General features: G+C 38.0%; 3 protein-coding genes across 5 annotated transcripts in view; 2 read left to right on the forward strand and 1 right to left on the reverse strand.

Annotated features, from left to right (window-relative positions):
- Nucleotides 1-10232, forward strand: part of LOC139142411 (zinc finger protein 420-like) — a 53848-nt gene extending 43616 nt beyond the window's left edge. For 2 of the 3 annotated variants that reach the window (XM_070712333.1, XM_070712334.1), the window contains exons 3-8: nucleotides 3617-3807; nucleotides 4733-4927; nucleotides 5921-6032; nucleotides 6744-6940; nucleotides 7780-7861; nucleotides 8584-9135. In XM_070712333.1, the coding sequence (XP_070568434.1) occupies nucleotides 3617-3807; nucleotides 4733-4927; nucleotides 5921-6032; nucleotides 6744-6940; nucleotides 7780-7861; nucleotides 8584-8873 (1067 nt within the window). In that variant the 3' untranslated portion in view covers nucleotides 8874-9135. Of the gene's footprint in view, nucleotides 1-1020; nucleotides 1185-1699; nucleotides 1784-3616; nucleotides 3808-4732; nucleotides 4928-5920; nucleotides 6033-6743; nucleotides 6941-7779; nucleotides 7862-8583 lie in introns of those variants that run through there. The other variant, XM_070712335.1, reaches the window with a different exon arrangement.
- A 1938-nt stretch (nucleotides 10233-12170) lies between these two features.
- On the forward strand, nucleotides 12171-20501 carry LOC139142412 (betaine--homocysteine S-methyltransferase 1-like). The gene is made up of 7 exons (XM_070712336.1): nucleotides 12171-12274; nucleotides 13638-13828; nucleotides 14521-14715; nucleotides 15307-15418; nucleotides 16122-16318; nucleotides 17273-17354; nucleotides 18846-20501. Exons 1-7 carry the CDS (start codon nucleotides 12256-12258, stop codon nucleotides 19133-19135), a joined length of 1086 nt encoding a protein of 361 aa, XP_070568437.1. The 5' UTR covers nucleotides 12171-12255; the 3' UTR covers nucleotides 19136-20501.
- A 1311-nt stretch (nucleotides 20502-21812) lies between these two features.
- Nucleotides 21813-26432, reverse strand: part of LOC139142413 (metabotropic glutamate receptor 3-like) — a 30563-nt gene continuing 25943 nt past the window's right edge. Inside the window, exon 3 of the mRNA XM_070712337.1 lies at nucleotides 21813-24529. Coding sequence (XP_070568438.1) covers nucleotides 23918-24529 — 612 coding nt within the window. The 3' untranslated portion in view covers nucleotides 21813-23917. The remainder of the gene's footprint in view (nucleotides 24530-26432) is intronic.

The raw sequence follows: 26432 nt of genomic DNA on the forward strand, positions 1-26432 counted from the left end.
TCTTTCCATTGTTCGCTACGATTGCATGTAGTTTTAACGAAAACTGCGCAGTTGTTTCTAGAAAAAAAGTACATTTAGTGAACGTAAGAAGTGTACAAGTTTTCGGACAGACAATATTTAGCATGTGTAAACGTAGTAAGTGACTTACCGCGTAAAAACTTGACAGGTAAATAATTCCATACGATGAAATATACTCGCTATTTTTATTAAATAATGCCTGTGCGATTTTAATACAAACAAAAACATGCAATGGAAACAATTATAAGTAATACTCACTGAACAAACTTAGCGAAGTTAGCCACACCGTACGATACAAGGTGCCGAAAGCAACACACACGGAGACAGCCCGTGTCCGATATCTAAGCGCTATACACGTCGAAATATAGTTGAGTCGTCCATGGATTAAACATAACTAATTATAATGAAATATTCTTATATACAGTTTTCTAAACACATCGAAATAAAAAGCGGTAGTTTGAAGTTTCAAATTGTCAATACGTAGCTCCTAATCACATTCCAAACACGACGTCCGATTTCTGGGATTGTAGTCCGATTACTACGACATCGACATGGGGTCAAAACTTTGGCAACTTTGACCCCGAAATATCACTCCCGGCATGTCAACTGAATTTGAGGATAACCACAATAAAGTTTCGAAAGTATGGTAATAAGATTTCGTATTGCTGGTCATTTATGAAACGACTTTGGACGAAATTTACTACCCTGTCCGAAAAATGTCACACTGAGTGTACTTATAGTGAATGCAGTTCAACGAAGCCTAATTATTCCGTGACATGATAGACATGTCAAATGACAAGGCCAGCATCATATATCATTATCTTACATGATAACTTGACGGCACTGGCTGTCTCTACCCTGTCGTCAACGCGAATGACAGAGAATGACAGAAATTTGCAACACTTGGGTTACAGTATTGCACGGTGTACCGTGATTGGTCGTTAGAAGAGGGAGTTATCGTTTCGTTTTTGGGGTCAGCACAAGTCTGTCGCGCAGGCGTTTCTTGCCACAAGGTCAATATGCCATGGCGCTGTCTGCCCTCCCGTCCCAGGACACAGAATTCTAATACAGTCACACGCACTGCTGTGACCTGCGATGTTGAAACGTACAATTATCAGTCCTCGATTTGTACAATAGCCTATACAGCCTCAAAACCTCATTACACGGTCAGTGGCAAACTTTATCTAACTTTACACTGTCTGATTTCTTAAAGCACTCTTTTTACTCTACTTCAAGCTTCATGCCTCTAAATACAGCGCATCATCAGCTGATCTCTCTTCTGACTTAGTCACTGAAAACATTCAATTTGCATAGTATCACTGCCGAAACCGTTCGAGAAGTGAATGGGAGTGACTGAAGGAAGGGCAGTGGGGAGATATGCCTCCAACACAGTGCCTATCGACTTGGCTGTGTATTGCAGCAATATTATGCATCGCCATTTTGTAGTTGAAGCAATGTATATTCATGCGATATGCTGAGAGAGTATGGTGACACATTTCGCGTTTTTATCTCCAATGCAGCCCTCTGTGCGGACTGTGACCTCACATATAATGAAAATGCAATCCCAACCTGCTGCTGTTCAAACGTGTGTGATTGAAATGATTATCGCCTGGGTCCTAGTTTACCCTGAACTCAACTGAATCCATTTGAAGCTAATTAATGTTGTTTGTATCCATGTCAGAGTTATCTTATCTTGTGATTTATGAGTGACGCTCTGATCACAAACAGTGAAGAGTTCGCGTTAAGATGGCAGGAAAGGTCAAAGGTAAGATCGGGTCATCCAGAAAAAATTTAGTTATTTAAGAAGTACACCAATGGCATAAAAGGCCAGGGAATCAGGGTATACCTGCAACGTCATGAGGTCAATTGCCCGCACTCTTTGTGAGAAACCGTAACTAGGCTCCTGTATCACATCAGACCACCGCATTATGTTAGAGATAGAATTGGGTATGTGTATGTTTTTTTACAATACATTTACCTCTTGGGTCGGATTTAAGGGACATTAGCTGTAACTTTTGACTAATTTTTCACTACGCTGTATCAACTACAGAATGTTACTATAATCCGATCATCATGACCATTACCCAGTGTCCTGCTTGCCAACACAGCCTGCGTATGTGATATTGCCATTGTTATTGTGGATAAATGTATTCTAGTCCGGACCTGAATCCAAAATTTAAACAATAACAATGCAGATTATACTCATATAGGGTATATTTATGAGCTAAGTATTAGGAATTTCTCCATGGTTCAGGAAGTCAAACCAGAAACTGCAGATGACACACAGAACAAACAAAATAAAAAATGACCAAAGTTACAGCTAATGGATCTTTAACCCTTTGAGCGCCAAAGTCAATTTTTGTCACCTTTATAAAATGTGCTCCAGTCAAATTTTTTCAGATTTTTACAAAAAACTTTGAAGAAAAACTATTGCCAATGAAATGTAATCTGCATTTGATCCAAAATTATCAAAAAACATTACAGAAAAATTCATAAAAATTGGTAAAATGTTGCGCTGAAATTTTGGTAGGAAAAATGACAGCACTCAAAGGGTTAATGCCCGTTGAAAAAGTTATAGATGTAATTTTTACAGAAAAAGATAGAGCAAAAAGGAAAGGACAAATGAATTTATTCAACGACAAATGGGATGCTATTTATCCTTTGTAAAAGCCGTCTTTTGAGAAAGATTTCAACTTGTCATACTTCTTTGAAACCCTCTCGTTTTGTTTTATTTGTGTTTCTCCCTTTGTTTTTCTTTTTTTTATTGTTTTGTATCCCTTGTCTTCCTTTCTGTCAATAAAGTTTTGTTAAAAAAAATAAAATAAAAAAGGGTTAATACACGTGGAGAAAATGAAGTTTCATAAGTCTTGATGTAAATTGACAAATTTGTATTTTTCCCTCGTATAGCTAATACAGGATATTTTGAATTTCGAAATCCCTAAATTTCAAGAAATTGCTTATCTTATCCCAAACTTTGCATTGTGACCAATAGTTTTAATTATTGATAACGAAAGACAATGGTTCTAAATTTACCATAATAACTTAATTTCAGTTAATTTTAAAATCAATAGAAAATGGACAGAAAGGACTGAAGCTATTCATAATAAATCTGTATCTGACAGCCCTTCTCTATATACTGAGTGTATATTTCTTTGCCCTGTTACCGTCCTCATAACTTTTCCCTTCTTAGAACCGTGCACGTTTAACGTTTTCTCTGCGAACTTCCCTCAACACCACCATGTTGTTTCCCTCTATCGAAAGTCGAAAGCTTTAACGGGTTTAAGACGTAAAAAACGGGGGGGGGGGGTGATTACGACGAATAATCTGACAGTGACACAACTTACTGTCAATGTTCTCCGGGCAGATGCCATGATTTGCATTCTTTGATTGATACCACAGATACTGTATTGAGTCCAGTTACACTGTCAAAAAGAGTCTACTGTGATTATAAGCTGCGAAATTGAGCTGTCATTTATGGAAAATATGCCGACCAGAGTGAATATAGTCAATGTTTGACGTGAGGTGCAAGTGACGAGGTGTCCATATTCCAAAATTTTATTTAATAATGTCTTTATTTTATCTTGACAAACATTTACAGGTTTGCTTGAACGACTTAACGATGACGAGTCAGTAATCATTGCGGAGGGATATGCGTTTCACCTAGACAGGTTGGGATATTTACAGTTCGGCTCAGGGGTACCAGAGGCGGTCCTCGACCATCCAGAGGTTGTGAGGAGTGCTTACAGGGATTTTGTCCACAACGGAAGTGACGTCGTGCTCGCCTTTACGGTATGTACTGGGTGAAAGACGTCAATAAGTTAGAATTAAAAATTAGAGTGTTTACATGGAACAGGTGCTTCAAACCCTGGTACTATTTTGTAGGCGTATTATAGGTACCTCAGTTATACATTTACATGTAAACTACAATATCTGAATTCGGTGATATAATCAACGGACAGTATGACAGACACAGCTGTATTCCTCTTCAGACAAATACGGACCAAACGACAAATCAACCGAGTGCTTCGTTCGCTCTGGTAAACATCTAATAGTCAGGACCTTATCATTCTATAGACACAATGAAATTCGTTAATTTTAATCCCCAAATGCTTCCCTTAAAGAACCTGTTTTATCCCAAGAAACGGCGTAACTTTTTAACACTCTATTATATGTTAGTGTTTCCGATAAATAAGAGGCTGCTTCGAAGACCTGTTTATCAGCAGTCACTGTGTGACAAGTTTGGGAGAATGTGGACTTTTTGTTTAATGAATTTCGATGGTTCTTGATTATAGCTGAAATTACGTAATGGGTAGATAAAAGAGACACGTCAGAAACGTTGACAGTAAATCATAACAACTCCTGCTCATATACAAGCAAATCCCGCATGCATAATCACCAACCACATGAAATCCTTGGAGTAAAAAAAGGACTATGCTTCCTATGACAGTGCGTTATTGGGTGTAATCTTTGAAATTTTAAAATTAATTAGTTCCATAGTTCCCTGGTGCTGTTCGCAATCTTAAGACATTTCCTTCTTTGACGGAATTTGGACTTCATTTCAGGGGTCTCATCGCTCGATAGCATCAAATCATTCATATTGCTTTAATGTAATAGATGCCTGATAATGGGTTCTCAGACTAGTTCTCTTTTGGTTCTTTCGAGTGCTGCACAGTTAATGAAACGTTCTCTTGTGTTCGTCGTATTCCATATTTAGTATTATGCTACACGTGTTAAGGCACGCCTTAAAGGAGTCGAAGATTCATTGGAACGAATGAATCGGGCAGCCCTTAAAATGGCTCGGGAGGTTGCTGATAGCACAGGCACACTAATGGCTGGCAATATTTGCAACACAAATATATATCAGCCAGACAATGAAGGAAGAAGGGACGAAATATGGAACATGTTCAAGGTATGGTTTTCAGTTTCTTTGCCCCATAAAGTTATTTTAATAATCCTATGCAAGTATTAAAGTAGAATCTACCTATCCATCTATCTATAAATTTCTTCAAGTACAAAGTAAAAGTTTGTACTTGAAATATTTTTTGTTATTATTCATAACGATCTGCTTTTAGCTCCGAGCACTATGATTTCCCACAAGAACGTATATAATATATATATATATATATATATATATATATATATATATATATTATATATATATATATATATATATATATATATATATATATATATATATATATATATATATATATCTTGCCACTACATTACCCACATACCAGTGCATTACACTTTCCAGGACAGAGGGCTTGAAACAGAGTTGGTAGTCAATTATGTTAAGGTATTTCAATGTTGCTTGACTCTGGGTGCAAATAAACAGTGCTTAACTACCTGCATTGTCAGTAGAAGTGCATTTTTCTTCTGTTAGCATGAGCAAAGCAATCTATTAAATTGGTTTGTAAACTGCACTTATAGCTGTCAAGAATAAGTTTCAATTCAAAAATTAGAACGTCATGTGTATAGAGTTGTGACATTAAAACATAAGCATGGCTAACTCACTTTATGTACCATATATGAATGCATGTAATATTGTGACCACAGTGTGACTGTGACGAGGTACGTTCATAGTTATTGCTTTTTTTTGAACCCTCCAATCTATAAATCAGTGTTGTCTCCTTGAAGTAGTCGATTCGCATAAACTACCTATCCATGATCCCCACAGGAGGAGTATCTAAATAAATCCATACTCAAGGGTGAAAATACGGTCGACAATATTACATGAATTGCTTCAATGCATGTTTTATGGCATGCTACTAGTTGTTACTATGCAGACTTTGTTGCTTACTGGTACAATATCAAGATTTAGTTATTGCAATTTAAAGGTGCGGGATAGAAAAGTTGCAGTTTCACTGAATTACAAAAAAATTCTGAAATCGTCTCACAGGAAATGATTGAGTGGGCCGTAGAAGCTGGAGCTGATTTCATCGTGGGTGAAACCTACGCACACCTCGGTGAAGCTATGCTGGCTTTGAAAGCAATCAAGGAATTTGGCAAAGGTAGGGATAAATGTTTCCAATTATCAACACGTAAACCCAGAGAAAACAAGGTAACATTTTCTGTATGAAACTCTGAAGTAGTGGAATATGATAACCTAATGTTGAATTAAAACCACACTCTGTCTTATCATTGCCATAGCACAATAGAAATGGCAAAAGGTATAAGCTGTGTCAAACTGTTAGGCGTAAAAACAACTGCATATAATAACAAATGAAATGACCTGCTTTTCAAATAAACAATAGCAAAACAAGCCTACGTAGCAACAAGGGTCAGAAAACGTTCATGAACTGGGTTTATAGCACATTCAGAATATTACTTTAAAGACAGGCAAAACAAAACAAATTTGAAATACTTGTACCATAGTGTAATTCTTTACCATACCGGCCAACAGGTAGCTAATTGGTTGTAACAAGGGTACTGTTAATACAGCGGACAGATGTACATTGATCATGCTGTGCCCACTTTCCTTTTGACATCCAATGGGTCTATTCCACAACAATTTCTCCACAAGTAAGACATTAAATATAGAAAGATAAAGATGCATCATGATCGAATATCTAATTGATTTCGAACCCACATCTTACGATTCCACCTTCTTCAGCTAAGACACCTTCACCAAAAATCCACTTGGCTACAACTGTGTACACACAACAATGAATGCACAGATACCGTCTTACGATTGCTCGTTAACAATTAATTACCTCACATAGGTCTACCAGCAGTCATAACCTTGGCGCCATTCGTCGTGTCAACCAAAAATGGCCAAGCAATCACGGCTGATATGGTGCCTTTAACTGAGGCTTGTAAGAAGTTGGAAGAAGCTGGTGCTGATGTTGTGGGTTTAAATTGTGGTCGTGGACCTGCCACTATGATGCCCTTAATGGAAGAAATCAGGAAAACATGTAAAGTAAGTTGACATTGTCTGTATGTCGAAACAGATTGTACTGCTATATCATCCTTGAAGATGGGAAAGATTATCGATACTGCTCAACCCCTATAAATGTTTATGTTTATTTATGAATGTTTCTTGGCAGCTCAATCTATATTAAATCTTACCACCATTGAACGGCATAATTCGTTTGCACCAGTCATGTTTCTTTGTAAACAACCAATAGAAATTGCACCGAAAATCCAAAATATTTCGAAGTTATGCAGAAATTGAGTCCTACCCAAAGCTTTAGGTTGTATTCTCATTTCCAAGGGTTCATACTGACCCCTACACAAGTGACAATGCCATTAGACACAAGTCTTTGGAGTGTGCTTTCGGCAATTAACATTACGGACTCCCATTACGAAACAATATATTTTTCCTCGATGCTGTTAGTGTTAGGTGCGATAACGAACGGGTCACAGAGGTGTATATTCATGATGTATTTAAAAAGTCGTGATATCGATTTCAATGTAAGTATCATACGCAATATTTTGACACAAAGGTGTGCCACTCATATATACATACATACACAAACACAAATTATTTTCAGACCTTTTTTATTCAGAATCTTGCAGGACCGTATCGTTTGATAATTTAGTTACTGTTTTTTAATAAACACAATCACCACGATTGAGTCGATGTATTGTACCTAACAAGGAAGTTTGTACCAGAGTTGATATATTTAATAGTTATAACATATTTGCACGTTTTCCAGAAGAACATTTCCTTTATGTTTTAAAAAAATCATGTAACCGAAAGACACTCAGTATTTGAAGTGGTCAATTAATTGAACATGTCTTGTATAATTCTTTCAGGGTCCACTGGCCGCTTTACCCGTACCGTATAGAACTACAGTAGAACAGCCTACATTTTTTATGTTAACTGACCCTGTAACAGGTAAAACAAGGGAAGAAAGTGTAATATATATATATATATATATATATATATATATATATATATATATATATATATATATATATATATATATATATATATATATATATGCATGCTCAAAAGGTCAAGTTTTGGTGATTATATCTGTATATGTACACATATATATAAATATATATATATATATATATATATATATATATATATATATATATATATATATATATATATATATATATATATATATATATATATATATATATATATATATATATATATATATATATATATATATATAAGATGCCTCAACCAGTCTTTGTCTTAACATGGAACGAGAGCAACATTCTATGATATGACAAGAATGCATTTGCACTTCGAAATCCATGAAGTATGATCGCCAGTTACAAGTTGGCTTTTTTGACATTTTATGTACAGCGTAATCATAACTTGATAAAATGTTGTAAGAAACACACGAATCAATTGATTGAAATATTGATAAATTGATGTAACCACTTGATGATAAAACAGTAAATAGAACAAAGAAATTTCTAAATTTACACTTGATTAACACTAAACCTTTTTCCCATTGTGAATATAAAATGGAAAGTCAATTTTAAAGTTTTATATTTTCCTTTCGTTTGTTTAAATTGGTATAATCAGACCTTATTCGTTTTGGAAGGAATTAAAGCTAGCATAGAGGTTTAACGTTCGACATCGTTTTCCTACAGGAAGGAAACTTTTCCCAGAAGACACTGAGGTCTCATCGTGCATTCGCGAAGACATATACCAGTTCGGCAAGCGATGCAGGGAACTTGGTATACAGTACTTTGGTATATGTTGTGGTAATCGTCCTGTCCTGATGCGAAGCTTGGCCGAGTCTCTTGGCCGATCACCGCCCTCCAGTCGCTTCTCAGCTGACATGTCCAGGCATTACGTCTATGGTACTGACACCAAAGTGAAGAAAGACGTCTCTGATGAAAGCATGAAGCTCTACCACACCCTCGGTGAAGTCAAGTAGCATATACCGTTTGAATTGCCTATCACAGCAGTAACTGGAACAAACTTCCAAGTAAAATATGGGTTAACAAGATTTGACTGTAATTCAAAGCGTAAGAATACGAAAAACATAACACCACATTCCATTAGGACTTCTATACTGCGACCGGAAAAAGTGTTATATTTACTGTGTCTTTTTCAAAATGTGTTGTTAATATCCACCCACTTTTGTATGTCAACATTGTTCTCTTATCGCTTGATAATAAAATAACTTTTTGCGGTACAATTTTGCTTTCTCATGACATTATTCAAGAATGTAAAATTTCGAGAGTATTCCATAATATTTAGTGCCAGGTCACAACTTTATGAGTTAGAAATAACAATTAAAATCAACGGGATAAATTTTAACGAAACGGCGTTTTTAGCAATATGCAAATGAAGGGGCATGCGTTTATTTAATTTTGAGTGATAAACACAAAAGCCTTCATTTCGCCCCCAGGGCAGGTACTTTTATCTTAATTTGTGACTGGCAAGCGGGCTTCGGTTAAAAGTTAAATGAGATGAAAAATCAGAGTGTGCATTAAGTATGCATAGGTTTCATATGTGCGATTAGACTTATCGCAAGGCCCTTATCTTGCAAATGACTCCTGATAAGCCGAGGTCAACTACTGTTCACAGTTTAGCACAATTGCCACGGCGACTTGGAATGCAAAGCGCACAACAAAATCTGCCACATTTCATTTTTATATGATTGCATGATACGTAAAACAAGGCAAACAATTTTTTTCACAGAATTTGCGACGCACGTTAGGATGGAACACATTATTTTGCATTGTTCTCTTATTGAAAATACATATGCATTTACCCCATGCCCTCCCGCTTCAAGTTATATATTACGTTTGCGAATGTTTACTTTCCAAATTACGCTCAATCACTATATGGTTGACATACTGTTGAAGAGCCACAAGTCTAAATCAAGCGCGCCACCAATGTCCAAATTATAATCGAAAACACTTTCACTCAAACGTCGATCAATCTGCTATCAATGGTGTGAGTTTCATTCGTACACATTCTGACAAGAGAACTCATATTTATTCCACAATTACAAGCAAGTAATTGGCGTCAATCATGAACAGAATGGTACATTTACGTGCAACTGGCAAAGTCAAGATGACGACTTGGACACGCTAAGATGGACTTGATCAAAGACACACACGAAATCCTTGCAATCATAAACACATTGAGTCTGGTACAAACATTAGCAAAGTGCATATACCATAGCTTGAGATGCAATACACGAACAGCTAGGGAGACTTTGAATCGTTGTTAGCAAGCGAATATATGACCTTGAAACAATCACTTAATAAACGATGTATCTACTGATTGGCATCTGTCAGTAATTTATCGTTTACGAGGGGGTCCCACTCCTAGTTCTCAATGCCCACGTACATGAAATATGTCCGTTTGCGTATTCTTTCGTCCATGATTAACAATGGATGAATTTTCAAAACATGCAGAAATAAATCATTTTGATTGGCAGTTACTTTAAGTGCGCATCAACAGAACAGAGCAGGGAACATTTGAACAGGGTGAAAGTTGCGTCATCTCTTTGATTTGTTTAGTGGTGATGTTACCCATTTCTTCTTTGCAGAATATCTATCTATCTATCTATCTATCTATCTATCTATCTATCTATCTATCTATCTATCTATCTCTGTCTATCGATCTATCTGTCTATCAACATAGCTATCTACCTACCTATCTATCTATCTATACATCTATACAGTTATATATACATCTGTCAATCCATAATCTATCCATACATACATACATACATACATACATACATACATACATACATACATACATACATACATACATACATACATACATACATACATACATACATACATACATACATACATACATACATACATACATACATACATACACTATATATTTGTACACATACACTATATTTTTATATACAATATTTTTCCACAGGAAGATGTAAATGATACGACCGTTTTTTGTAAGATTGTAGTGGGAGAAAGTCGCCTGTCAATCATCGGGGAGAAGAGAAAGCAAGTATTGTGTCTTCGCATTCGAAGGAGATCTGATATTTTAAAAGCGTTGAATATTTGAAAAGTGCCAACCGTCCCTTCTCCAATTCTGTTATTGTTTCTAGGCTGTGCACTCCAGTGACCTTCTTGTACGGCATTGCTTACAAGACAAGCCATTGTGCTGTCAATTTCACCCACAGTTGCCCTCCTTTAAAGATAATAACAGTCTTAAGGGTCACACCGTCCTTTGAATATCAGCATCCGATTGATGAACTGTACTAAAGACAGAGTGTATCCACAAGCTAGAGCTCGAGGGTACAGTAGGTTAGTTGTATGCTTTCTTATTCTAATAGGTTGAGTAGTTTTAATCCACGTATTTGAAAAGTCTCGTCTTCATTTATTGTGTGAAATTTTCTGTCGCACACTTATCAGATTTACACTTGATTGCAATTGCATTATTTACGGAGACCTTGTCGCACAGACTATGATGTAAATTGTGAGTACATCAACGCCACACACTAAACCCTTCTACAGTAGAAAATGTTGCTCTGTCTGCTGGAACAAATTTAGCGGGCCTATTTCCAAGTTGGATCCAAAAAGAATACCCACAAACCAAGCAAACTTATCAAGAGTGCAGTGAATTTCACCACGGGTTTACTTTTTATAATATGTTGCACGCTGTAATAGTCCGTTAACCGTTGTCTTTCACCTAATGGCAGACAAGCACATGATCGTATCAAAGTTCACGTGAGGCAGTACAGAGTTGGAACTTTAACGGAGATACGATCGCACGGATAAGCAAATTTTGAATCAAATACCGACCAGTCATTCTGACTCACACTATATGAAAATGCCGCCTGCATTCAGGTAGAATTTGTTACAGAACTACACTGCAGGGTCCCTGTTTCAATAATCATCTCAAGGTAGAAGGCGCCTCGAATGTGAAAGGCTTAAACTTTTGCTCAAACTTTCCTGAATGAAACTTTAAACCATGCTCTTACTGAATCAACAATAAAAATCGAGGGTCACCGTGAAAAGTGTGGAAGTAGCGAAACAAATTACCAAACGTTTTGCGATGTTTGGAATCAAAATGGCCGTCATTTCTCCAAGAGCTGCAAAATGAGCCTGTACAAGTGGTAGATCAGAAAAGAATTGTAGAAATTTGAGAGTCCGACTATCTGTCACCGAGGCACGTTCTACCTAAATGTTAATGTAGTTTTGAAAAAAGTAACCATTGTTAGATATGTTTTATCAACAGTTTACTGGTGAAACTGGATCAAAGAGAACTGGCAACTCAGTATTGTGTTAGGATCATCGACACCGGAGATTCACTCGGTCATCATGTCAGGGAGGGTCAAAGGTGAGACCATGGCGATGTAGAGTAGAGATTTTATAGAGGTCGTAGTCTGGTCTCGTGCCCCATATCTACCGCTGACTGTGCTACTCACGAAAGTAGGGTCAGGTATGGGCTATCGTAAGCATGGCTATCATTGGTCAATAGTACGAGTGCAGTGATTGCGTTGCAGTTAATTCCAACTTGGAGCTACCTTCGAATTTAGATTTCGTATGCCCATGGAATAATTTTACCTCTATAGTTTCCCGAACAAAGCGTCCTATGTCGACATTGAATGAAAACGAAAAATCGTTTATTTTTTGAGTCATTACCGTACATACGAAAGGAGGGATAGATAGTCTGTCGCCATGGCACCAGGTCACGTCTGAGGTAAAAATCATAGACGACAATTGTCATTTCACCACTTAATGCCATCATGGAAGAACGGAGTCGGAGACTTAAAGGTGAAGCCGTGCAAATAACTCAAACGTTCGATGTTTCGTCGTCTAATTTCCGAGCCTGCCGGTGTACAAATATGCTGATCACATGTGGATATACTCATTAATATGCAGTCAAAATTCTGGCTGAAATGTTAGCCCATACCTGACCCTATTTTCGTGAGAAGCGAAGCCAGCGGTAGAAATGGGGCAGGGGACCAGACAAAGTCTAGGTCGTTCTATCTACGCGTGCGTAGTATACTGGTAATGTGAGACCACGGAGGTGGCAAAACAGTGAGACCAAATGGGCATGATTTGCAACAGGCGTATTAGTCTATCAAACAATTGCGGTCAATGCACAGAGAAGTATGAATAAAAAAATACCATGGTACAATTAAACAGTGTACCGTTATAATCCCATCATGCACTTGATTTTCTCGTTTTTGTCATTTCCATTAGAACTAGAAATTGATGTAAGTAACAATCCAATATTATATCATACTAGTTAGTATATTGATGGTGCAAATACAGCGATCTGATTGGTCGAGACGCGAAAAGAACCGTGGTATATTGGCGATATACCACGGCTAGCATGCGCACTAGCTCTCGGCTTGAGGAAAAGTCCTTTTATGACGTTCCATGCCAGAATTTCAATAATACTGTTATGATATAATAGCAATAAAGCACACCCAGCGATGGTATACCACTCGATTTTGACCATTTCACTTCATATATGCACTCGCTATCGCTCGTGCATATATGTCGTGAACCGGTCAAAATCTTGTGGTATACAATCGCTGGGTGTGCTTTATTGCTTAAATATTCTTTTGAACCAGCAAAACAACGATGTATTTTTGTCCTGCGGGGACTAGTAAAATTCGCTGGCAAGATAAGAGGCCTGCTTGTCGCCAGCCTCTCCGTACAGTGTAGATGTACTTCTACTTGATTTGTAGGATTGATGCAAAGATTGAATGCTGGGGAGTCAGTGATTGCGGCGGAGGGATATGGATTTCACTTCGAGAGGATAGGATATCGGCAACATGGCACCGACGTGCCGGAAGTAGTTCTGGAACACCCAGAGTTCGTGAGGAACGGTTATAGACATTTTGTCCACAGCGGAAGTGACGTTGTACTCGCCTTCACGGTATGCGATTGATTACTGGTTGGCTTCATTTTTTTCTACTATCATGCCTAAAATCTACCACGTTTAAGACAATTTTCATTTTACTGGTTGTAATATCAAAATTGTTACGTTTGGGCAATGTCTTCAAACAGATGCCATCTTCAAATAAATCATTATTCGGTTACAAAGTACACACTTCTGTGATATAGGCCTACAATTGACTCCCTACGTGACACTACTAATGTATATTGGACATTTAAGATTATCCTTCAGTTTGCATGATTTATGCTTCTCAACAAGTTTGCGTCAGTGCATACGAACTTTATACTTTGCTAACCTGTTTCAAGTCAGACAGCGCACAGGGTAAAGCAAACATTACATCGGCATCGGTTGAGAAGTTATGATAAAGAAATGGCGTGTATAAGACATTTTTAATACATGTCTTATATGTATCGTATGTGTACCTATCTCTGTATAGTGTTTCAAAGAAAACAGTCCATATCCGTAATTACCCACCTTAATCCTTTTATTGGTAATTTCTAACGATCACCGATGCTGACGATTATCGCCCAGACTATGCAACTCGATAAAAGACATATTGGCGTGACATTTTTTATGAATTATGTAACTTCTAAACCAATGTAGTGTTAACTGTGCCCTGTTGGTAGAGTTCCCTAGTTAACCTCTTATAAATGGTGTTTGTTATTCCACAGTACTATGCAACACGTGAGAAAACCCGCCTGATCGGCAAGGAAGATTGCTTGGAAAGGATGAACCGGGCAGCGTTAAAAATGGCTCGGGAGGTTGCAGACGAAACTGGCACATTGATGGCCGGTAATATATGCAACACGAACATCTACCAGCCAGATAACGAAGACAGAAAGAAAGAAATTCAGAACATGTTTAAGGTTTTGTTATCTTTTTTCTTTGCACGGCTTTAACATGTCATTTTGGATTGTATTGACGCTAATTGTGAAAGTGAAACTCTACTACAAAGGTATCCTTGCTACACCTACGTAGAAGCACCCTAACAATATTAGAGATATAAAGTTACGAGGAAAATTACTACACCCTACGTATTTCAACCTTCTTGTTGTTTGTTCAGGCACTAATAGGGAGGTCACGTTGACAAGGCATTGTTTGAAAACTATGCTCACAATTACACTGCCAGCCCTGCAAGGCGGTGATATATTGCCCGCCTGAGCGTTTTCACAGTGGGCATAATTTTTTGAACGTAAAAATTTGTCGTTCACAATACTCTGTATGTGATAATGCACAGACGTAGGTATTCATTCAAGAGCGAAAGCGTGGTCAGCATCTTATTTGGTTGTCGGGGGGCATGTCGATGCCTGCGGCAGACTGGTGTGCTTTTTAGGAAAACTGTCTCGGTTTATTTGCCTTTGCTATGAAAGGTAAAGGGATTACATTTCCATTGCAAGTACACTTTCTGTATTTTAAAACACCATGTAGCCTCCACAAACTGCGAAACCCTCTTACAGGAAATGATTGAATGGGCCGTCGAAGAGGGCGCTGATTTCATCGTGGCGGAAACCTATGCACACTTCGGGGAAGCTATGCTGGCTCTTCAAGCAATCAAGGAATACGGCAATGGTAGGAAAGACATCTTTCAAATCGTGAACACTACATCAGGTCAAGATAATGTATATTATATTACCATGCCCTGCCTGACGCATTTTGATTGGTCGAGCTGAACCACGTGACTGACCACAAATACACAGTAATGGTCTGTTTACATGCACGTGAATATGAATAATAATATTAACAACTCAAAGTATCGTAACTTTACAGTTCAAACGTAAACCATAATCAATCACAAAATAAAATGGAGCACTTGTTGGCCAAGTTGAGATACTTTTTTCTGTAAAATATCTCCGGATTTGCCAATATTTTACAGCGCGCATGACAGTGCGTCGCGTATTGCTCAGTTCTGGGGCCCAGTTGTCGTTGGTTCAGAATTTTTTGCAAATTTTGAGGGTTTTCTCCGGTTCGATGATAATATAATTGAAATAACACTCCGCTCTGACCATTAACGTTTATTTGTGGGCGCGGGCTCAAGGAAAGCCAAATTAACGGGCTCGGCAAGCCTCGGCCGTTAATTTTTGGCTTTCCTCTCGCCCTTGCCCATAATAAACGTTAATGGTCGGCGCGTCGTCCATTATTTCTATAATATGCCCTAAACGAAACAGATATTTTAAATTTATGAGTAAATATAACGAACTATGACCAATGTAGAATCAAATTCGTCCGTCCGTCTTTTATTCCTATGACTATATTGCAACTTTGTTATCTAAAGGTCTTCCAGCAGTCATAACATTGGCGCCATTTGTCGTGTCAACCAAAAATGGCCAAGCAATCACGGCTGATATGGTGCCTTTAACCGAGGCTTGTAAGAAGTTGGAAGAAGCTGGTGCTGATGTTGTGGGTTTGAATTGTGGTCGTGGACCTGCCACTATGATGCCCTTAATGGAAGAAATCAGGAAAGTATGCAAAGTAAGGGTACACACATATCTCAATTAATAAGGTGTGTGCGGCGACCAGAGGTGCAAGTTGTTATAAAGTATTATTACACCTCATTCATTCAGCGTGCACTGCCATTGGTTAAACACGACTCACGTGACATGTAAAAGAACGTGATGATGCCCTCTGCGAATGTGATGATGCCCTCTGCGAACTTGATGATGCCCTCTGCATTTGATATTACATGGATGACGTCATTTTACTTACTGCGCATCCTTTCTGCGCAAAACAAATTGTCGTTCGCTTGTTGTACTTTGCAGTTGGCAACTTATGGCTGCGAAACGTCATGCAGAGCTGTCACCGGCACAGTTAGACGATATTTTGATGCAGGTAAACAGCAAACGAACAAAAATGGCAACAAGGAATGCAATTTCTGTGTTCAGCGACTATGCTAGCAACAAATTTGGATACGCCACCGAGGAGATCGGCAAACTTTAGCAGCAACCCTAGACTCGGCACTGACATTTTACGCTGAGGTCCGGACTCAGAAGGCGAACTGTACTCGAAGAAGTCTTTGTGTTTTTGTTTCTTTGCATGTTTGCTTGTTCGGTGTAATAAAAATTATAACACATGAGAGCTTGGGCAATATCACGATTTTTGCCTGCCCTCGGGCTGGTGGTCATGATCGAAATACTGATGATGCCCTCGCCTACGGCTCGGGCATCATCAGTATTTCGATCATGACCACCATCCCTTGGGCAGGCAATAAATCGTGATATTGCCCTCGCTCTCATGTGTTATTATTTAAACAATATCTACATGTAAGATGTCGTTAATCGATAATTACTCATAGGATCCTACACGAGCGTATAGTTTACAAGCCACAAATTCAATTTAACTTATTTTGAAGTTTCATCAAATATCGAATCGCTCTAGCTTTGATTCTTCGGCACATTTGTAATGAAAGAATGTTTATGCATTATACAGGGTCCCTTGGCTTGCTTGCCTGTACCCTGCAAGACCACAGAAGAACAACCGACATTTTTCATGTTAACCGAACCACAGACAGGTAAACGCTTTAGAAAACGTAATAGTGTCAACCGTTGACATTTCGTATATCGGATAAAATTTACCCCGGCGAGATCTATATTTGCCACTGTAAAGTTGCAATTCCGTAAGAAACTTTCACAGTGTGTCAAGATTTTACTCACAATCATTCAATGGCTCTCTACAACACTTACGATGAGAATATATTTGAGCGAAAATAATCTGACTTTTTATTAAAAAATGGAATATCTGATATTCGGATATTAGTTGGATACATTTATGTTGATTACTTTAGATGTGATTTCCTTAAAATATCTAATACTTCTGGCAGTATACAAAACTGTTGTGTCGTTATATCACGTTTAATGCATACTTAACCCTTTAAGCGCCACAGTCAATTTTTGCTACCTTTATTAGCTTCGCTGTCAACGACACGAAGGTTATCTAATTGGTGAATGTGTGGCGTCATCCGGCGTCCGTCAACTTCTTACACCCCAAGCTTATACTTTAAAACGGCCAGTCCGATTCCTTTAATACGTGGAGTGCAGGACCGGTCACCAGGGATGATCTTCATCAGATTTGTTCAAATTGTGATGAAATATGAAAATTTGAGGCTAATTTTGCTTTTTGGGGCAATTATCTTCTTCTCCTCAATAACTGGTCTGACAGCTTTAATTTTTGGTATAAAGGTTCCTAGGGATGACCTTATTTAGATTTGTTCAGATTTGGATGAAATATGCAAATTTGTATTTTAAGGTATTTTTGTCGTTTTTTGTCAAAAAATATATTTCACCAAAACCCCTTTTCCGATAGCTTTGATGTTTGGTATACAGGTTCATAGAGATGATTATAATGTGATATAAGCTTATTCATTTTATGACGAAATCTATAATTTTGTATTTTTGGAGCAATTTTTGTGAGTTTTGGTCAAAAAATTTGTTTCTCAAAAACACTGGTCAGATTGCTTTGATATTCAGTATACAGGTTTCTAGGGATTATCGTAATATGATGTATTGAAATTATGATGGATTGTGTAATTTTGTAGTTTTCGGGTAATTTTTGCCTTTTGTGGTCAAAAATGTGATTCTCAAAAAAACTACTCGTCTGATAGCTTTGGTTGACATGTTCTTTGGGATGATCTTAATGTGATATGTTCAAATTATGATGAAATCTTCAATTGTGTATTTTTTGCTGCTGTTTTTTCCATATTTGGTCAGGCCATCCTGAAATGAGCAATCAAATATACCCTCCTTCTTCGTCAACACATGTCTCAAATATTTATTTTCTACATAACACAGCGAAGCTATATTGGCCGTTAGGTCGCTTGTAAAATATACCAGAATTTTGCCAAAGTATTTATAAAAAAACTGCAGCCAAAAAATTTGATATCCATTTGGCCCAAAATTATCCAAAAAGGTACAGAGAAATTAATAAAAATTTGTAAAACATTGCACTAAAATTTTGGCAGGAAAAATACAGCACTCAAGGGTTAATTTGTCTGGTCCCTTTACAGGGAAGAAACTTTTCCCTAACGACATCGAGGTATTGTCATGTTCCCGCGATGATATATGTGAGTTCGGCAAGCGATGCAAAGATCTTGATATACAGTACGTGGGGATATGTTGCGGTAATCGACCTGTCCTAATCCGAAGCTTGGCCGAGTCTCTTGGCCGATCGCCGCCAGCCAGTCGATTCTCACCTCACATGTCCACGCATTACGTCTATGGTACTGACACCAAAGTAAAGAGAGACGTCGCTGATGAAAGCATGAAGCTCTACCACACCCTCGGTGAAGTTGAATAACAAACCGAAGTTGAATTGTGTCTATATTGATATGTACCTCAAATTCAAAATGATGATGACTGACTGCAGAAAGAAATGATTAACACATTTACTTGTCATTTAGCATCTTTAACCCAGTAGCTATCGCAAAACATTACACATGAGGCTGAAGTTTTGACTTGCCAATAGGAGAGGGACAGATACTCCGTGTATGCGATCATTATTCTGATTTTTCCCTTTTGATAGGTTCAGAAGAATGATCGTTTATCAAAGTCAGTAACTAATATTTTTATTTCAAATAAACGTAACAGCGATTCTGTCAGTGAATACAAGCAAAGTGGTGGGACAATACTAAGACTGCAATTTGAAAAACTGCAAATGTAATTTACACTTGCTACACATAAAAAATTGATGTTTCAGTGATTTATTAGATATTTTGGGGTTATATTTTCCAACGTGTAGTGCCCTCTTTGGACAGTTTAACTGATGACTGTTCGACTGACAGATTCCAAAAGGTTAAAGGGTAGTACACGTAGCAAGGTGCGTCTTTCATCAGTCAATAGTTGTGAAATGCATGGGGTAACCTTGCTTAAAATAGGAAACCAGAAAATGTTGATAGTCAATTTGGGAAACGGGCGTGTGGTCTTGTTAAAAACTCATACCGCAATGAAAACAAGTCTGTGAATCTTGTGATCACCCCACTACAGTGACAAAAAAAACAGTCACGATTTCTCTGCTACATCGCATTTATCAAATCATTTTGTTTTATTCACAGACTTGTACCAAGTCTAGAAGGAATTGCAAAATAACAACAAAAACACGTTTTAACGTTTTTGTTTAATAGCGACAAAGCGAATAATATACAACGATGAGAAATAACTTTAATCTGTGACATAAGCAATCTAATTTACATATGCAAAAGATTCAAGGTTTTGAACCCGAGCTCAATATTTTCTTCAAAAAAAGTAATGAAAAGTAGGTCTTGTAAATGAAAAGACATCCCACGACACGGAGACACAAGATGCAATCGATAATGTACACTCACTATGTATAATCCCAACAACTCCAAGACCTATTACTTGATATGTGAAAGCATAGACAGTAGAGTGTGAAAGTCTTAGAGTAGATCGAACTCAAAGTATGGCAAGGTTACAGGTGAATAGCGGTTATCAGTTTATTTCTTTGTTCATTGGCACAGATAATCTCCAACCTTCAGCTGTGTTTTGAACCACTTTCGAACTCGTAACTTCTTGTAAATACGACTTTACAAACTCGGTTACACCGATGCAATATTACGGCCGCGATATCAAGAAATCATTACGCAGCGGTGGGCAAATAACTGCTCTACAGTGTGTCTTTTCATAAACAATAGTAACGGTAGGTAACATACGTGCGTTATATATTAATTAAAAGCAAAAGGTTAGTTGAAATGCGTTTTACTGGAAGTTGATATCCATATTTTGTTTTAATAATGTTAATCAAGATTCTGTAGTCAATCAGCTTTCATAGAATCGGTATATGTTCGTTTGTGTGGTGAAATGCGACTGCAAACTCTAAGGATAAAAGTCTGAATTTCTAAAGGTATTAAGAACAAGCCCCAGGAACGTGCGTGGCACACCAGAAAAGCCCGAATTGGCAGCTGTATAGCGCACGTAATGATACCTTTCTAAATACACAAATGAATTTAAGAGTTCATTTTCCAAAATGTCAACAGTTGTCGTACAATTCCATGTAAGTTTAATGACTCAAAGTATAATATCCGTCATGCCAGTGCAAAACGTCTCTGAAGTAACACGTTAAAAAGAAACTAATTTAACACTAAAAGCAAGTCATATACTTAACATTTTGACGCCTTCGGTGAATTATCTTTTAAAAATAGCTAGCTGTATAGTTTCTTATTTGATAGCCTTTTGTGAGATAGCTCTATCTTTTTTGTCTCATGGTGTTTGATGTAACAACTTTCCCTCCTTGTTATCATTTCGAAAGTGATCTTACACGAGGTAGTTTTACTCAATTTGAATAAGGCGTTTGTAGAAAAAAACATGAACAGTGGGCAACTTTTCCTTCGCCGAACAAAGTATGAAGGTCGATTCTTCTGCCACTAAGTATCCTACACAGGAGACATAGAAAAGAACACACAGAGAGGATGGAGGAAAGCCAGTCAAATCTTCTTAAAGACAATTTTGTCTGTTTTTCTGCTTGGAAAGTAATAGACACTCGCATTTCCTTGACTTCGTGCAGGTTTAGCGTTTAATAAACTTACAAGTACGTCAATAGGTCACCTTCATGAAATTTGAGTTTAACCATTTGATGATTAAAACTAGTGCTCTATGATTTCTCATTCGCTGTACCGCATACGGCGGGCGGGTTTAACTTAACACAGCGCCCTCTCTGTCATCATAACACTAATATCCTCCCACAAGCACGATGGGGAAAAGTAACAGCGAAATACTAAAAATGTCGTAACGTGTTGTCAGAGCTAGGTGTTCATTTAGGTCGAATACTTTGGAAAGAAGTTAATTTTTGATTATTGTACTATTTTAATGTTTTTGGGTATACTGGAATAAGCATCCCATGGGTGTATACACTGCTTAAAACCCTTTAATACTTACTGTATTAACATGGATTATTGCCTGTATTTTAGCTGAACTGTGCATATACAGATGAATACAATCAAGAATCCATTTTTTGTATTCAGCGAGCCTGTATTCATGTTGATTCATGTGAATTCACGTGTATTATACTATAATACAGGCAACTCATTAATGTGAATTTATCTGAATTATTGGGTTTTCATGCAGTGTATAGTGATCAAAAATTATCACCGCTAAAACTAGAAAAGGAAGGGAGTGAGGAAATCTTTCTGCTTCTCTAGTTTGTGATTTTGATAGCAAAACTGTTCATGCACCCAGTTGACATACCACATACTAGTACCACATCCCCGCCACTGGCCGTACCTTTTGCCAGCGAGAAACTGGGCTGAAACCATTGTATTGATAATGAGACCCTGGCAACCATTCTCAAATTGTAAATATTGGCAAACTTCGTGGTTATGACACTAACGAGTTTGGCTGGATATGTTCACCTATTTTCCGTATTTTCCCTTCCAAATGAGTTGGCCTCAAGATGGCGCCCTCTGATAATGTAATTACCAAAATATTTCTAATAAAGTTTGCAGCTTTAATTGCCCTATAGCGGACTCTTTTTCTCGTCTATGTTTTTTATATTTTATATATATAATTAGACTTAGTCATCGCTCTGTATAGAAAATACACATCAAGCTAATTTTCATAATATGAACTTTTCATCCTGTTTTCTTACTAAAATCAATCACACTAACATCTATGTAAGTTCCCACATAGTTGTCAAACGAGATCAACATAAAAAGTAGTTAAATTTATTTTGGCACTTATATGTCTCTTTTGACAAAATAGTCCGAGAAATACTTTTTTCTGCAAGACATCTTCTCTCCAGGTCAGTCTGTTCTTGTTTACTTCTAAAAAGACGACTTCGAGTAAAAGTTTGCACGTACGTGCTTGTAAAGCTATTACACGGAGCAATTGTACATGTGAAATCGTGATTAGGCCAATTTCAAAGACAAGTCCAGTGACCGTGACGCTTTCACAGTTCACGTTTCCACGTATTGTTTTTGCAACTACATTCAAATTCTTCTTCAATTGTGTCATCGCGGCGTTTCGAGATAAGTTGCGGAAGCAGCAATTGTTTCTAACATGTAGCAGCAATTAAAATGAAACCAATAGGTCACGAACGTATTGGTCCATTGAATGCCATTTCAATAACGTGACGTGCTTTCCAGAAGCTTCTCACAATCACGATAAGCTTACAATATATCTCGATGCATCGGCAAAAAGTAGAAAAATAGAAAAAACACGATATTTCATCGAAGCAACAAGCTGAGGGGGCTAACTGGCACCACCGATTGTGCGCAATTATGAAGAAAACACAACACAAACGAGAACAGTAATCGAACGAAAATTTATAGGCAACAGCGCCCTCACTGGATAGACACAAATGGGCGGTGAAATATGAGTTGGGACAGCAACGATGAACAATGCCATCCTGGCAAGTCTATATCTTTACATGCGGTGGCGTTAGCGGTTCAGTCTGCTCACCCCGATTCCCTGTAAAAAGGTCAACAATCATCAAAGATAACCTTGGCTTTAGACCTAACCTTGCTGGTGAAAAGGGTTCAGTAAATTACCCAAAAAAAGAATTGTACAATGTCACTGTCAACCAACGAATGATTGCGAGCTCCGAATGATAATTTAAAAAAAAACATAACTTCACACTGTCGATCAATGCTGTATCATAGAATATGCAGTTTTGATATGCTCCGAGTCTGTATGTTCAGTTTCAACTTTCAGATAACGATCTGTGCACGGCCCTGTAGGTGCATGCGACGGTGAACATTCCACAAAGACCACTCTATGCAGTTTTTGAAATCAGCAGATTATTCCAGCAATCGACTTCACTGTTTTATTACCTTTCATTATCTGTTTCATTATGTTTTTGTTTGTTTGTTTGTTTGTTTGTTTGTTTGTTTGTTTGTTTGTCTGTCTGTCTGTCTGTCTTTGCGCTCATGATCGGGTTGAGGTCAGATGCGCTCAGTTTTCACATGCGGAAAATGCATGACCTATAATTTGCGAGCGACCACTTGATATCACGGAATTCTAAACGTCCGTCTATCATTTTCCCGTCGATCTCATTTTCTTCCCAATGGGCGACCGAAATCGCCGAGAGAAGAGAAAAATTGCTTCAGATTTCACAATCACACTTTTTCTACTATGTTTTCACCGCGGCAGAGGTGTCTCTTTCAAGTTGACTGGCAAACTGGGACTTTGCGTTAGTTTGTAACTGCAGAGTCGACGGTGCATCGGTCGGATGGCCGGTACTACTCGGCGCGACGGAATTGCTCAGCCGGTTACCGAAGCGACTCCGGGTCGGGTAGGAGCCGCTCGGCACGCCCTCTGCGGCGTACTGCGTGACAGCGTTGATGTCTACCTCCTTCAGGAAGTGTACGGCGTAAATTTTCGGCATGTACATGCAAACCAGACTGACAGTGGCATTCATGATCATAGCCAAAGACAGGAACGTCACTTTGAAGTAAGATTTGTTGGTCGTGAAGTAGGTCGGTATGAAAGCTAACCAAATCACCAAAGTGGTGTACACACTGACGCTGATGAAGCGAGTCTCGTTGTAGTTACTCGGGACTTTGCGAGCTTTGAAGGCGTAATAGGAACACATGACAACCAAGAGGACGTTGTAGCAGAGTGACGTAATGACTTCATTCTCCGTGATGTTGCAGCTCAATTCCACGTTCTTCTCCTTAGGAATAGGGACGATGAGAATTGCCTCTGGCGGTATGTAAATCAGCCATGATATACTGATTAGCAGCTGAAAAAGGAACAGAAAGGACAATTATTATGCGAAAATATCGCCGAAGCACCGAGCAAGCATGACACTACACCACCAGATGCTCTAGTGGAGCGAACTTTCTAACAGTTATTTCTTAGAGTATGTAGCACCATATGCCTTGTCAGGAATTTGGAGGCAAAAAAAAGATTTTCTTATATTTGATATTTACGAATGGATAATAGTAACAGTAAACATTGCTTTGCAATGAACTGAATGAAAATACCCTCAGATGTATAAAATGAAATCGGCGTTGAGGTAAACTATTTTTCACAAATACAGTTTTTGTGTTTGAAAAGTATATTGTGGTGTATCTATTCCAGAAGCAATATTGTTGTGTCCTTATATTTGAACAGTTTAACTTAATTTCGATTTTAATATTGCTTTTTCCTTGCTCTTCAAACTTATCTATCATTTAAGAGTGCCTATTCCAAGCGATCCGTATTCGCACTAGATACAGCCCGGAAACGCACTGGTGTGTAAATATAAGGAAATTATTAATTTACGACCACGTTGTGCAAACTGAGATACCGATGGGAGAAGTTTGCAAGATCTTCTTACTTTAACCTCCAAGACAAGAAGTGTACTATTTACAGTTCTCAGTGGTACCATATTACAGACGAATTGGCTGAATACAAAATAGTTTCATGCACGAGCGATTTCTGTCAGCCGCTAATATTCGGGATGCAAGTTCTCCAAGGACGTCAAGAAAATATTGCTAACGTGAAGTCCGATCAGCGTTCAACCTGATAGATGTGACCGAGTGTACAGCCAGGTTTAAGTCTTGCTGCTGCTTCACGTAGCCGTCAACTTTTTCCTTCGGATGGCACTTACATATGGGCTTACAAGTCGAAGGGAAAAATGCAAATGCTCTTCTTCGCACGCATAAGTCACCCTGCAAATTTACGTAAACATTTTAACCTCTGTATCTTCATTGATGATAATTTGTGATGCAGTAGGCAATGTGCAGAAACTGTCAGTATTACATCAAAATGAGGTGATGCCAAGCAGCAAAATATCTTCCCGCAATTATGTTATGTCCCCTTCATTCAAATCACGTGACTAAAAGTTACCAATCAGGAGCTCGCAATTAATTTAATATTGATGTGGTCCACATGAGATTATATTTACAGAAGAAAAAAATCGTGAGCTCTTAACAAAGTCTCGAAGACTTTAGAAGCTTTTCTGGTGAAATGGGAATGTCAAATTTCAACTGAAGATGGAAAGAATATAATTCCGTAGCAGTGTTCTCAGGGTTTAGATTCGCTGTCGAGTACGCCTGAGCGCTTGTATTTGTCGTATTTTAAAGCTCCAGAATGTTACATCTCTTGCTTGCAACTGAAAGTAAGGTGAAAAGTGCTTTTTATTCTAATTCTTGGCCGGAAATTGCTAACAATATCATTTTGTTCTTGAAATCAATCGAATACCACAATGTCAGTCAAACTTCTACAAATACCTCATTTGATAAAATGTTACGTTGATTCGATATGGCATATGTAATCAATTTAGGGTTGTACGTAAAATTGCATTTCCGATAGGATGTGGACAAATTTATCAAATCATTTTGAATTACGGCTGTAAATTGCCACAAGCAGTTAGCGCGCCATCGCATGACGAAACTCAAGTGACTCTTTACACGGACAAAGTCACAGCCTCTGGACGTTACATGTGGCAAATTTGTTACCTGAGAAGACGTAGGGCTGAACTGTGAACCTTGAACCTTGACCCATGCTGAGTAAATGGTCGGCGAAATACATCTGCTATGCCTGATCAATGACAGAACAGAACAGACAGCGACTATGACATAATTCCTGGTACGGAGCAGAAATACGGTGCTGCGTATTGACCTATTTTCTGCTAATTTTCGAACCTAAGCGATTGTTAT

This window comes from Ptychodera flava, chromosome 10 (assembly GCF_041260155.1).
Source record: "Ptychodera flava strain L36383 chromosome 10, AS_Pfla_20210202, whole genome shotgun sequence".
NCBI lineage: Eukaryota > Metazoa > Hemichordata > Enteropneusta > Ptychoderidae > Ptychodera > Ptychodera flava.

What these genes read in the sequence shown, in the direction of transcription:
- LOC139142412 (XM_070712336.1), top strand. An exon ending in ACGTTGTACTCGCCTTCACG is followed by an intron (nt 13,829 to 14,520) that starts GTATGCGATTGA and finishes GTTATTCCACAG; the next exon opens with TACTATGCAACACGTGAGAA. An exon ending in AAATTCAGAACATGTTTAAG is followed by an intron (nt 14,716 to 15,306) that starts GTTTTGTTATCT and finishes ACCCTCTTACAG; the next exon opens with GAAATGATTGAATGGGCCGT.